This window comes from Myxine glutinosa, chromosome 6 (genome assembly GCF_964187855.1).
Source record: "Myxine glutinosa chromosome 6, kmMyxGlut1.1, whole genome shotgun sequence".
Lineage (NCBI taxonomy): Eukaryota > Metazoa > Chordata > Myxini > Myxiniformes > Myxinidae > Myxine > Myxine glutinosa.
The window spans coordinates 179,051,393-179,064,144 of NC_136266.1; the positions used below are offsets into that span (position 1 = coordinate 179,051,393).

At 44.4% G+C, this 12,752-nt stretch overlaps 1 protein-coding gene across 6 annotated transcripts in view; it reads left to right on the plus strand.

Annotated features, from left to right (window-relative positions):
• LRP1 (LDL receptor related protein 1) overlaps positions 1-12,752 on the plus strand; it is a 524,929-nt gene that overhangs the window by 224,908 nt on the left and 287,269 nt on the right. For all 6 annotated transcript variants that reach the window (XM_078780908.1, XM_078780909.1, XM_078780910.1 and 3 more), the window contains exon 9: positions 291-480. In XM_078780908.1, coding sequence (XP_078637034.1) covers positions 291-480 — 190 coding nt within the window. The remainder of the gene's footprint in view (positions 1-290; positions 481-12,752) is intronic.

Genomic DNA, 12,752 nt, shown 5'->3' on the forward strand with positions numbered 1-12,752 from the left:
CTTTCTCTCACATGACCTTTAATTGAGATCAAAAATAAGAGTGGGTTGACATATAACGCAGACAGAGGCAAATCCATCACCACATTCATGTCAAATTGTATTTTCTAGTTTTCCATGTATTGTGATGTGTTCTGCAAATTTACTGATGGAGGTCTTTATCCATTGGAGATTCTTTGGACCTTGGATTGCTTGTAGGCCAAGATTTGCAATGTAAGGTAAAGGATGTGCTGGTGGAGAGCAGTTTACGGGTCCAGTTGACATTGATTGTCTCCCCTACCCTTTTCACACAGGTAGAGAACCTTTACTGGCTGAGCGTCTTTGAAAACTACATTTATGCAACCAATCTGGAAAACAGGAATGTGGAGCAGAACGGCACTGTCATCCGGATCCACCGTTTCAACAGCTCTGACTACCAGGTTCTATCCCGTGTGCTCCATGGCGGAGCTCTGCATATTTATCACAGTCGACGCCAGCCCACAGGTGGGGCCCTTTGTATAAAATTAGGACATTGACAAAATGTTGTGCCTTAAGCTTCATTTCTGTCAAGTTTTAATGGTAAAGGTACCATGATTGAACAGGATAACTGCACATAGCATCAGGAAATGAAAATTAGCAGATGGTAGTCATAGATTACTTACGCTGTGCAGCCTTGAGAAGGACCTGGTGCAAGCCAACGTTTCTGTTTTTAAAGTTTTTTTTTCTTTGATCCAATATGGCTACCAGACCACGTGACCGATGACGTCATCTTCATCAAGCCATATTTCCCATGGGTAGTTTTTTTTTTTTTTTTTGTATACTGAATCGAGGCTCGTGAAAGAGCTAACATTTATTTCACAAACAAATCAACCAGACAAACAAGATATATAAAAAGAGGGAGCGGAAGACAAGATGGGGAGAGAAGGGAAAGCACACAAACATAACATTTGAGAGCAGGGAGATGTGTGGGAGGGAGAGGGCTTGGGGGGCGGAGGCGTGGGAAGGGGGTGGGGGGGGGGGGGGTGGGAGAAGTATAAAACACAAGGACACCAAGGACTTCCAGGACAGAAATTGGTATTTCAAAAAAGTGTTTTTTTTTTTTTTTTTTTTTTTTTTTTGTATACAAGATCGAGGCTCGTGAAAGAGCGAACATTAATCACACAGAAAGACAAACCGACACATAAAACATATAACATCGGGAGCGGTAGACAAGATGGGGAGAGAGGGGGAAGGACACAAACACAACATTTGAGAGCAGGGACCGAGAGACATGGAGACATCGAGAGATCTGAGAGAGGGCGAGGGCTTTGGGGGGGGGGGGGGGGCATGGGAAAGGGGCGGTGGGAGAGGTATAAAACATATGGACACTGCCAGGACTTCCAGGAAAGAAGTTGGAATTTCAAACAAGGTGGATCTGGGGTGAATTATCGGGGGTAGAAAAGATCAAGGTTTTGGATGGGGGAAGATAAGAGATGGTGGTGAACAGCTGTTTTAAAGACCGGGAGGGAGGAGTGGGATTGAAGGGAGTGAGGGAGTTTGTTCCAGAGGCGGGAGAAAAGAGGAATGAAAGAGTGAAGGTGAGCAGAGAGCCGAGATTTCGGCAGTTTAACCATCAGAGGGTTGCTCGCAGATCTTGTGCGACCTGTAGGAATATTTGGGGGACAGAGCACAGAGAGAGCTGGTGGTGCAAGGCCGGAGAGGAGTCGGTAGAAGACAGAAAGACCACCTACCTGCCTGCGGTGAGTGAGTGAAAGGCCCTCAGAGATAGCTTCATCGTGGGAGATTCCAATAATTCTGAAAGCTTTGGTTTCAACAGCGTGAAGCCGAGCTAGGTGTGAGGCAGGAGCACGGGCCCATAGGGGAGAACAGTATTCCATTGAGCTGCGGATGAAAGCCTTGTATGTGGTGAGGAGCTCAGGTGTGCCGAGGAAGGACTTCGCACGACGGAGGATGCCCAGTCGGCGACTGGCTTTGGAGGCCAGCTTGGAAATGTGGTTTTCCCAAGAAAGATCATGGCAGATAGTGAGACCCAAAAGCTTGAGCGACAGAACTTCTTGGAGAGGATTGTTGAGAAAGTAGATGGGAGGGTTGTCCAGTCGATCTTTTCGGAGAGACATAATAAGAGTGTGAGATTTGTCAGGATTGAAAGACATGTTCCACTTGTTTGACCAGTCTGTGATTTTGTCCAAGTCTTCAGAGAGTGAGGAGGCTGCAGACTGCCGATCTGAGGGAAGAGGAATGGAGCGGCAGAGAGTGGAGTCATCAGCAAAGAGATAGAGAGGATTTTCAAGAGAGTCAGAGAGATCATTGATGAAGACCAGAAAAAGCACGGGGCCCAGAACACTGCCTTGGGGAACTCCAGCCTGAACAGGAAGAGGAGATGAGAGAAACCCATTCAGGGCCACACGTTGACGACGACCAGAGAGGAAGTCCGCCAGCCATGCGTGGAGATTTCCATGGATACCAAAGGAGGAGAGTTTGGTGAGCAGAGCGGGGTGCCAGACCGTGTCGAAGGCACGTGATATGTCGAGGGAGACAGCTCTAATTTACTGTTTTGTCATTGAGGACCTCCATCCATTGTTGAGACAGCAGAAGCAGCATGTCCAGAGTAGAGTGACCTGGTCTGAAACCAAATTGATGATCAGAGATCAAGCCATTTGAGAAGAGGAAAGATTTCATATCCGAAGCAATGATGGATTCCATGACTTTGCTGATAATTGGGAGAAGGCTGATTGGTCTGTAGTTGCTAGGATCTGTTTTTGCACCTTTTTTGTGCAAAGCGGTGATGTTGGCTGATTTCCAAGCAGATGGCAGTTGACCTTGAGCAAAAGAGAGGGTGAAGAGAACAGAGAGAGGGTGAGATAGAGCAGCAGAGCAGGATTTTAGGACCCGTGGGCTGATGCCGTCGGGTCCAGTTGCAGAATCAGAGTCGAGGGTTGACAGAAACTTTTCCACCTTGTCAGGAGGAAAGGACACGGAGTCCAGGAGCAGCAGGGTACGACTGGGTATGGTGGGTACAGAGAGGGATGGGTTTGGGACACAAGATTTAGAGGCAAACACAGAGTTGAGGCATTCAGCTTTTTCACGTGCGGATTCAGCTGTGTAGCCGTTTGAGGTAAGGGGGGGGATGGAGGGGGAACAAACACCAGAAACGGATTTGACCAGACGCCACCAGGATTTGGAAGAGGGAGACAGATAAGAGAGTTCGGTCTTGAGAACGGAGAGATATTGTTTCCTGGCTCTCCTGAGGGTGGACACACACTTGTTTCGGGCTTTGTGAAAGGAAATGAGATTTCCTTCCGTTGGATTTGCTTTCCAGGAGACGAAGGCAAGTTGTTTCTGGGCAACAGCCTCACCACAAGATTCCGTGTACCATGGACGGGAGGAAGGGTATGACAACTGAAGACGAGATGGGATAAATCTGTGCATGAGAGAGAGCAATTTACTTTGGAAGAATTCCCAGGATGAGTTGATGTCAGAGGTGGTAGAGATGGGAGACCAGTCCAGATGATTGATGGCTGCTTGAAGACCGTGCCAGTTGGCCTGAGTGAAATGCCAGACTCGTTGACGCTGAGCAGGCTCCCTGAGGATTGTCAGAGAGATGTCCACTTTAACAAGGACATGATCAGATGATCCGATTGGAGCATCCCTAATGGTTAGATCCCTAACCCTAATGGTTAGATGGTTAGATCCCTAACCCTAATGGTTAGATCACTATCCAAAGTGGATAGTTGATCAATTAGTTAGAGTTTCCCATTGATAGGCTAAGCGGTTTCAGAGAATATTTTCAAATATTTTTGCTTCGATACAATATGGCTGCCAGACCACGTGACTGATGACATCGTAAATTTACATTCGCCAATATAATTGTTGCGTAGATCACACTCAATAAATTTGAAAATGATCGGACTAAGCGTTGTACTTGTCAAATTATGATGTCATAATTAAGGCACCAATGATGTTATCGATAAAAACACATTCCTTATGCTGAGTTCTTTACAATGAGCTACGTTTCAATTTTTTCCATGAGGCGGTCTCCGAGATATACAGTCACGTGAAAAAGTAAGTTCACCCCATGTAAAGTTTTGACTTTTTCAACATATTTCAACATACAGCTATTTTATCTTCATTTCAACAATATTTATAGATAAAGGTGATATAATATAACAAATATTAAGGAAACATTTACATTTTGTTGTCCATTGTATAATTTAAATAAACATAAATGCAAATTTTGCATGTGGAAAAAGTAAGTACACCCTTGGCTCTAATAGGTGGTATTGCCCCTTTTGGCAGAAACAACCTCAAGTACGCGTTTCTTATAACTGTCTACCAGTCTCTGACATCGACTGGGAGAAATGTTTGCCCACTCCTCCATGCAGAATTCTTTCAGCTGTGTGATGTTTGAATGGTTTCTTGCATGCACAGCTCATTTCAAATCCCCCCACAACATCTCAATGGGATTTAGATCCGGGCTTTGACTTGGCCATTCCAGAACCCTCCATTTCTTTCTTTTCAGCCATTCCTTGGTGGATTTACTGGTATGTTTAGGGTCATTGTCATGTTGCAAGGTCCACCTTCGGTTGAGCTTCAACTTTCCGACAGATGGCTTCACATTATCCTCAAGCACCTTTGGTACAATGAAGAATTCATAGTGGATTCTATGATGGTGAGCTGCCCAGGCCCTGATGCAGCAAAGCTGCCCCAAACCATAATATTTCCACCACCATGCTTTACAGTTGGTATCAGGTTCTTGTGGTCAAATGCTTTCTTTGGTTTTTGCCAAACATGTCTTCTGGTACTGTGGTCAAATAGCTCTACCTTTGACACATCTGTCCATAGCACATTGTTCCAGAAGTGCTGGTCTTTGCCAAGGTGTTCATTGGCAAACTTTAGTCTTGCCCTGATGTTCTTTCTGTACAGCAAAGGTTTCCTCCTGGCACACCTCCCATGTAGATCAAATTTGTGCAGCCTCTTTCTAATGGTAGATTCGTGCACTTTGACATCAACAGTGGCAAGAGCTACCTGTAGATCCCGTAATGACATTCTGGGGTTCTTAGAGACTTCTTTCAGCATCTTGCGGTCTGCTCTCGGGCTGAACTTGCTGGGGCAGCCTGGCCTGAACAAGTTGGCAGTTGTTTGGAATCTTCTCCACTTGTAGATGATCTTCCGGATAGTCGAATGATTGATTTCAAATTGTTTGGAGATCTTTTTATATCCCTTCCCAGACTCGCAGGCATCGATAACCTTCTTTCTGAAGGCCTCAGAGAGCTCTTTTGATCTAGGCATGGTGACGCCGCACACTTCAACAACAAAGAGTAAACAAAACTAAATGTCTGAGGTTTAAATAAGACAGGTTCCTCCAAGATCCTCTCTGACGATGTTCTAATCATCTGCACCTGAGCTGGTGCACCTGATTCTAATTTTAGGTATTTGAAGTGGTGATAAATGTAGGGGTGTACTTACTTTTTCCACATGCGAAATTTGCATTTATGTTTATTTAAATTATACAATGGACTAGAAAATGTAAATGTTTAATGATATTTGTTATATTATATCACCTTTATCTATCAATATTGTTGAAATGAAGATCAAATAGCTGTATGTTGAAATATGTTTAAAAAGTCAAGATTTTACATGGGGTGTGCTTACTTTTTCACGTGACTGTGGAGGTGCAACTTTTTTCGGTTTTTCCAAGATGGCGCCTGTACCACGTGGCCTATGACGTCAGAATTATTTTTTAAATTCTGCAGTTGGAGGCGCTCCTATGGTGAAAAATTCGTGTTCATCAGACCAACAGTTGCAGAGAGAAAAACATTTCATACTGATTGGATCAAGCGTACTTGTCGAACTATGGCGTCATAATGAAGGCACCGATGACATCATCATTGACATATCTTATTCCCCAAGGGGAGTACTTGCCAATGAACTATGTGCCAATGTTTTTCCATTGAACAGTTTTGGCGATGTAGAGATGCAAAGCTTTTCCAAGATAGCGTCCGTACCACGTGATTTATGACGTCATAATAGAAATGAGTAAAAATTATATATGAGTCGATGCATATACTATGGTGAAAAATTTGTGTCAATCGGACCAACGATTTCCGAGAAAATGGATTTAAAAAATGCAGACACGTACGTACGCACATGATCGCTTAACCCCACTCTTTGCTTCGCGAGCGCAGGGTAAACAACTTCATGTCTGTGGTCAAACTTGCAGAGACTTTTTCAAAACTACATTACAATGGAATGAGAGATCATTAATGAAAAATGAAATTAATTTGTAATGACATTGGACAAGATCAACAGCTTCTACCACAGTGAAAGTCAAACTTGATTGCAAGGGAATTTAAGATCTGGTGTAGGGTATCAAAATTTACTGCAAGATAAATTCTAATTTACCACTAGGTATGTCAAGAGGCAAAAAAAAAAAAAAGATTTCAAATTCATGGCTAAATTCTAAATTCACTCTTATCAAGGTAAATTTTGGCACAAAGTTAAGCGGCTTAAGGCACAAACTCATATCTACTGTGTATATGCATATGCGTGTATACACACACTCATTTTCTTTGAGGAATCTGATCAGGGTGCCGGCGATAGCTTACCATCTCTTTACGGAAGGACACCGTGGGATATTTAACGTCCACCAACTAATGCCAGGAGATGAGATGCCCACCTTAACGTCCACACACACACTGATGAATCACCTCACCTGTGAAACACCAGGATGCCAGTTATTATCTCGGTTGAGATTCGAACAGCTTAGAGAAGAATATTTGTACCTTGATGCCATCCGGCTAACTACTAAGTCATACACGTGATTCAACAGAAGACTGTTAGACGGTAGTTTAGAACTGATTCAAAGCAAAACTAGAGCAGCGCTCAGTAGAGAGCATACCTCCACCATGCTGAACAGTTTATGTTTTGTATCCCACTGATAGGCCGGATCTGGATTCGGACCTGAACCAAAATCTGATCGGCTTGTTCTTGTCACCTAACCAACTCGTCCACCAAGTTTAGTCATAAGTCGTCCATAACTTTTTGAGATATCGTTCTATGTATCGGGTTTAGTCCTATCTCTCAATGGTGAAGAATCACTTATAAATTAAATAATTATCGTATCCGAATCCATATTCATATCTTCACCAAAATTGAATAGATTATTCCTTGTCAGACAGACAACCTGTCCACCAAGTTTCGTACAAATCCGTCCATAACCTTTTGAGATATCCTGTTATATATCGTTTTTGGCCCGATCTCCCAATGGTGAAGAATCACTATTAAAAATCTACTAACTGGATCCGAATCCATATTCAGATCTTCACTAAAATTCAAATGAATCGTCCTTGTCAGACACCCAACGTGTCCACCAAGTTTCGTCCAAATCCATCCACAACTTTTTGAGATATCCTGCTATATATCGTTTTTGGCCCGATCTCCCAATGGTGAAATCACTTTAAAAAGTCCACTAACTGGATCCGAATCCGGATCTTCACCAAAATCTAACCATTTAGTCCTTGTCACATACACTACCTCTCTGCCAAATTTTATCCAAATTCGTCCACAACCTTTTGAGATATCTTGTTCACAAACAAACAGACAGACAGATGAAAAATCACTCATGGGGCGACACTTGGCAAAAGAGAACAAAGTAGAATGGCACTCAGTAAAGTATCTTTGCTTGGTTCTTAGATTTTTCCCTTCTCCCCCAAATTTCCCTGAACATCTACTCTTTGTCTAGCGTTTTAACCCCCTCCCCTCCAAAAAACAAAACAAAAAAACATTTATATCCCTTTCTCCACATGTGCCGTTGTCTCATCGTGTGCTTCTGTCCATGTGCGCTGTCTCACCCCGCCCCCATTATCTCCTTGCCTTCCACCATTTGCCCTGTTCACGTGACTCGTGGTTGTCCCTCGAGGCCCTCTCCCCGTTGGTATTTTTATGAATATTAGATTGTTCTTCACGGTTCTGTTTAAATATGTTTAAACTTTCCCCTGCATGGTTTTATTCAGTGGTATATTACAACACGCTGTTTTTCTTCCTATTTAAAAGGCTCTTTTCAATTTCCTCTTCAACTCATTCCACTTCAAAAAAAAAATTCAATCTCTTACAATTCTTCCTCTCGACATGCTCTAAATTCACATTCATTCCACCCCTCCTCCATCGTTCTTAAACGGATCGCTAACTTGAAAATCACAATAAACCCAATTTGTTATAAATGTTCGTCTTTCATGAATCATCCACTTTCCAAACTCATCCCTGCCTCTCCCCTCCAAATCTTCCCCCTTGCCCCTCCCCCCTAAACTCACTCCCTCACTCCTCCCCTTCAAAACTCCCCCCAACCCCTCCCCTTCAAATCTCCCCCCCTACCATCCCTCTCCAATTCTCCCCCCTCCTCCTCAAAGCTGCCTCCTCCCCACTTCGTCTCCCTTCTATCTCATACCTCCACCTCCCCCAACCTTCTACTTTCCTCTGCCCCCCCCTCAAATAACCCCTCACTGTGCCTCATCCCATCACCATCAAACCTTTCGTCCTTCTCATCCTTCCCTTTCTTGTAACTCTTCTGTTATCTCTGCCACACTATCAACTGCTCTCCCCACCTCCCCCTCTCATCCTTCATCTGACCCTACCCCTCCCCTGTCCTGCACCCGATGCTCACCCTCTCTCCTCATTAACGGTATGGACCTCAAACATCCGGGCCTTCGCTCAAACCTGATTGATCTCTCCATTCAGGTTGCTTCTGACAATCCAGACTTGATCTGCTTAACAGAAACTTTCCTCCTTCAAGATGTCTCTGATTCCTTAATATCTCTTCCTGGTTACTCCCTCCTCTGGTATGATAGACCTGAGCCTCGTGCTGGTGGTGGGGTTGCTATTATCAAAAACTCTCTTCCTCACTCTCCGTGCACTGCCCTCTCTCCACCCCACCCCCAGGAGAACCTCTGGCTACGGCTTCCTCTCCACTCCCACCTTTTGTTCATATGTGTTCTGTACCGTCCTCCAAACAGTGATGACTCCATTTACATTTCGCTGTCTGACAACATGGACCAACTTCTATCAACTCATCCCAACTCTCTCTTCCTCATATGTGGCGACTTCAACTGTCATCATGCCAGCTGGCTGGGTGTGGGTCCCTCTCTCACCAGCCATGGCACCTCAGCAAAGGACTTCTGCAACTCACTGGGACTGACACAATCTGTCAATTTCCTGACCCGGACCTCAGTCATTGGAGTATCTTCTCTTCTGGACTTGGTTATGACAAACTTCCCTGCAAATGTCTGCTGCTCTTCTTCTGCTCCAATCGGTTCTTCTGATCATGTGCTTGTTAAAGTGGACATCTCTCTGGCCATTCTCAGAGAGCCTCCTCAGCACTGACCGGTCTGGCATTTCACTCAGGCTGACTGGCACGGTCTGCAAGCAGCCATCAATCATCTGGACTGGTCTCCCATCTCCACTGCCTCTGACATCAATAATTCTTCCTGGGAATTCTTCCAAAGCAAACTGTTCTCTCTCATGCACAGATTTATCCCATCTCGTCTTCAGTTGTCATACACTTCCTCCCGTCCATGGTACAGTGGTACACTGAATCTTGTGGTGAGGCAGTTGCCCTGAAACAACTTGCCTTTGCCTCCTGGAAGGCAAATCCAACTGAAAGCAATCTCAGTTCCTTCCACAAAGCTCGGAACAAGTGTGTGTCTACCCTCAGTAGTGCCAGGAAGCACTATCTCTCCACACTCAAGAATGAACTCTCAAACCTGTTTCCTTCCTCCAAATCCTGGTGGCGTCTGGTCAAATCCGTTTCTGGTGTTTGTTCCCCCTCCACCCCCTCCCTTACCTCAAATGGCTACACAGTTGACACCGCATGTGACAAAGCGGAATTGCCTCAACTCTGTTTGCCTCAAAATCTTGTGTCCCAAACCCATCTCTCTCTGTTCCCACCTTACGCAGTCGAACCAAACTGCTCCTGGACTCTGTGTCCTTCTCTCCTGACAAGGTGGAGAAGTTTTTGTCAAACCTCGACTCTGATTCTGCAACTGGACCAGACGGCATTTGCCCACGGGTCCTAAAATCCTGCTCTTCTGTTCTATCTCACCCTCTCTCTGTTCTTTTCACCCTTTCTTTTTCTCAAGGTCATCTGCCTGCATCTTGGAAATCAGTAAACATTACCACTTTACACAAAAAGGTGCAAAAACACATCCTTGCAACTACAGACCAATCAGCCTGCTCCCAATTATCAGCAAAGTCATGGAATCCATCATTGCTTCGGATATCAAATCCTTCCTCTTCTCCAATGGCTTGATCTCCGATCATCAATTTGGATTCAGATCAGGTCCTTCTACTCTCGACATGCTGCTTCTGCTGCCTCAACAATGGAGGGAGGTCCTCAATGCTAAACAGGAAATCAGAGCTGTCTCCCTTGACATATCACGTGGCTTCGATACGGTCTGGCACCCAGCTCTGCTCACCAAACTCTCCTCCTATGGTATCTATGGACATCTCCACTCATGGCTTGCGGACTTTTTCTCTGGTTGAAGGCAACGTGTGGCCCTGAATTGATTTCTCTCATCTCCGCCTCCTGTTCTGGCTGGAGTTCCCCAAGGTAGTGTTCTGGGCCCTGTGCTTTTTCTGGTCTTTATCAATGATCTCTCTGACTCTGGAAAATCCTCTCTATCTCTTTGTTGAAGACTCCACTCTCTGCCACTCCATCCCTCATCCCTCAGATCGGCAGTCTGCAGCCTCCTCACTCTCTTCAGACCTTGACAAAATCACAGACTGGGCAAACAAGTGGAACATGTCTTTCAATCCTGACAAATCTCACACTCTTAGGATGTCTCTCCGAAAAGACCGACTGGACAACCCTCCCATCTACTTTCTCAACAATCCTCTCCAAGAAGTTCTGCCGCTCAAGCTTTTGGGTCTCACTATCTGCCATGATTTTTCTTGGGAAAACCACATTTCCAAGCTTGCCTCCAAAGCCAGTCGCCGACTGGGCATCCTCCGTCGTGCGAAGTCCTTCCTTGGCACACCTGAGCTCCTCACTACATACGAGGCTTTCATCCACAGCTCAATGGAATACTGTTCCCCCATCTGGGCCGGTACTCCTGCCTCATTCCTAGCTCGGCAACACGCTGTTGAAACCAAAGCTTTCAGAATCATTGGAATCTCCTTTGATGAAGCTAACTCCGAGGGCCTTTCACTCACTCACCACAGGCAGGTTGGGTGGTCTTTCTGTCTTCTACCGAAACCTCTCTGGCCTTGCTCCCCCAGCTCTCTCTGTGCTCTGTCCCCCTAATATTCCTACAGGTCGCACAAGATCTGCCTGCAACCCTCTTATGGTCAAACTGCCAAAATCAAGACTCTCTGCTCACCTTCACTCCTTCATTCCTCTTTTTTTCCGCCTCTGTAACAAACTTCCCCACTCCCTTCAATCCTACTCCTCCCTCCAGGTCTTTAAAACAGCTGTTCACCACCATCTCTTATCTTCCCCCATGTAAAACCTTGATCTTTTCTACCCCTGCTAATTCACCCCAGATACACTTTTTTTGAAATTCCAACTTCTTTCCTGGAAGTCCTTGCAGTGTTCCTATGTTTTATACCTCTCCCACCTCCCCCCACGCCCTCTCCCTCCCACAGTTCTGTCGATGTCCCTGCTCTCATATGTTGTGTTTGTGTCCTTCCCCCTCTCTCCCCATCTTTTCTACCACTCCCCTTATTTTGTGTTTTATGTGTCGGTTTGACTTTGTGTGTGATTAATGGTAGCTCTTTCACGAGCCTCGATGTTGTATACAAAAACAATAAAAATCCTTTTGACCTCACAAATAATTGGTGTATGAATTATGTGACCTGATATGCAAATCTTCTTCAAATTAAGTTAATCGGATGAAAATTGTCAATTTTAGAAATTTGGCCTATGTTGACTCTGGCCTATGTTGACCTCAAAAATAGTTGGTGGTTGAATTCAGTTCGCTTATATGCAAATCCTATTCAGATTTCAAGTCAATCAGATGGAAATTGAGGATTTTAGGAATTTGAGAAAAGTGGTTGACCTTTGACCTATGTTGACCTTTTCGCCTCAAAAATATATCGGATTTTGTCGGACCACAAACTCTACCATTTGGTGAAGTTTCGTGAAGATCGGTTTAAAATAGTGACCTGTAGGCAAGTATAAGTGAGCGGACAGACAAACACACACACAAACAAACACACAAACCAGAGTGATGAACATACTTGTCAAAGAAATTTATTTTTTGCCAAGTAACAAAAAAAAAACCAGACAGACAGGGTTGAAAACATAACCTCCATCCACCTTTGGTAGCAGAGGAAAAAAATGTGAGAGTCCATCATGTATGTGATTCGAGAGGGCCATAATTTACAAACTGGTAGGGTTCCCACAGTTCAGCCTTTCATCGCCGATCCAGAATAGGAACGTTCATTTTAAAAGGTGGCCACAAAGATGCCAATATATCTTTAATCTTTCAGCACTCAAACACTACATTTTGAATCTTCCAGGTATTTTGAATGGCAATGGCAGGAAACATGGATTATTGTGTCCCAAAAACTTGCTTGATTCTTGTATCATTTCTGTGCTTAATTTACGTTGTTCTTACATTAAATTGTGCTTAAGATAATGAAAGGATAAAATGATTACTTTCACCACTAAGCGTGGATGGAGGTTATGTTTTCACCCGTCTGTTTGTTTGCTTGTCTGTTTATGTTTGTTACTTACAAAATCGAACATTTTTCAAGTATGTTGGTTGGTCTTGTGCATTATTTGT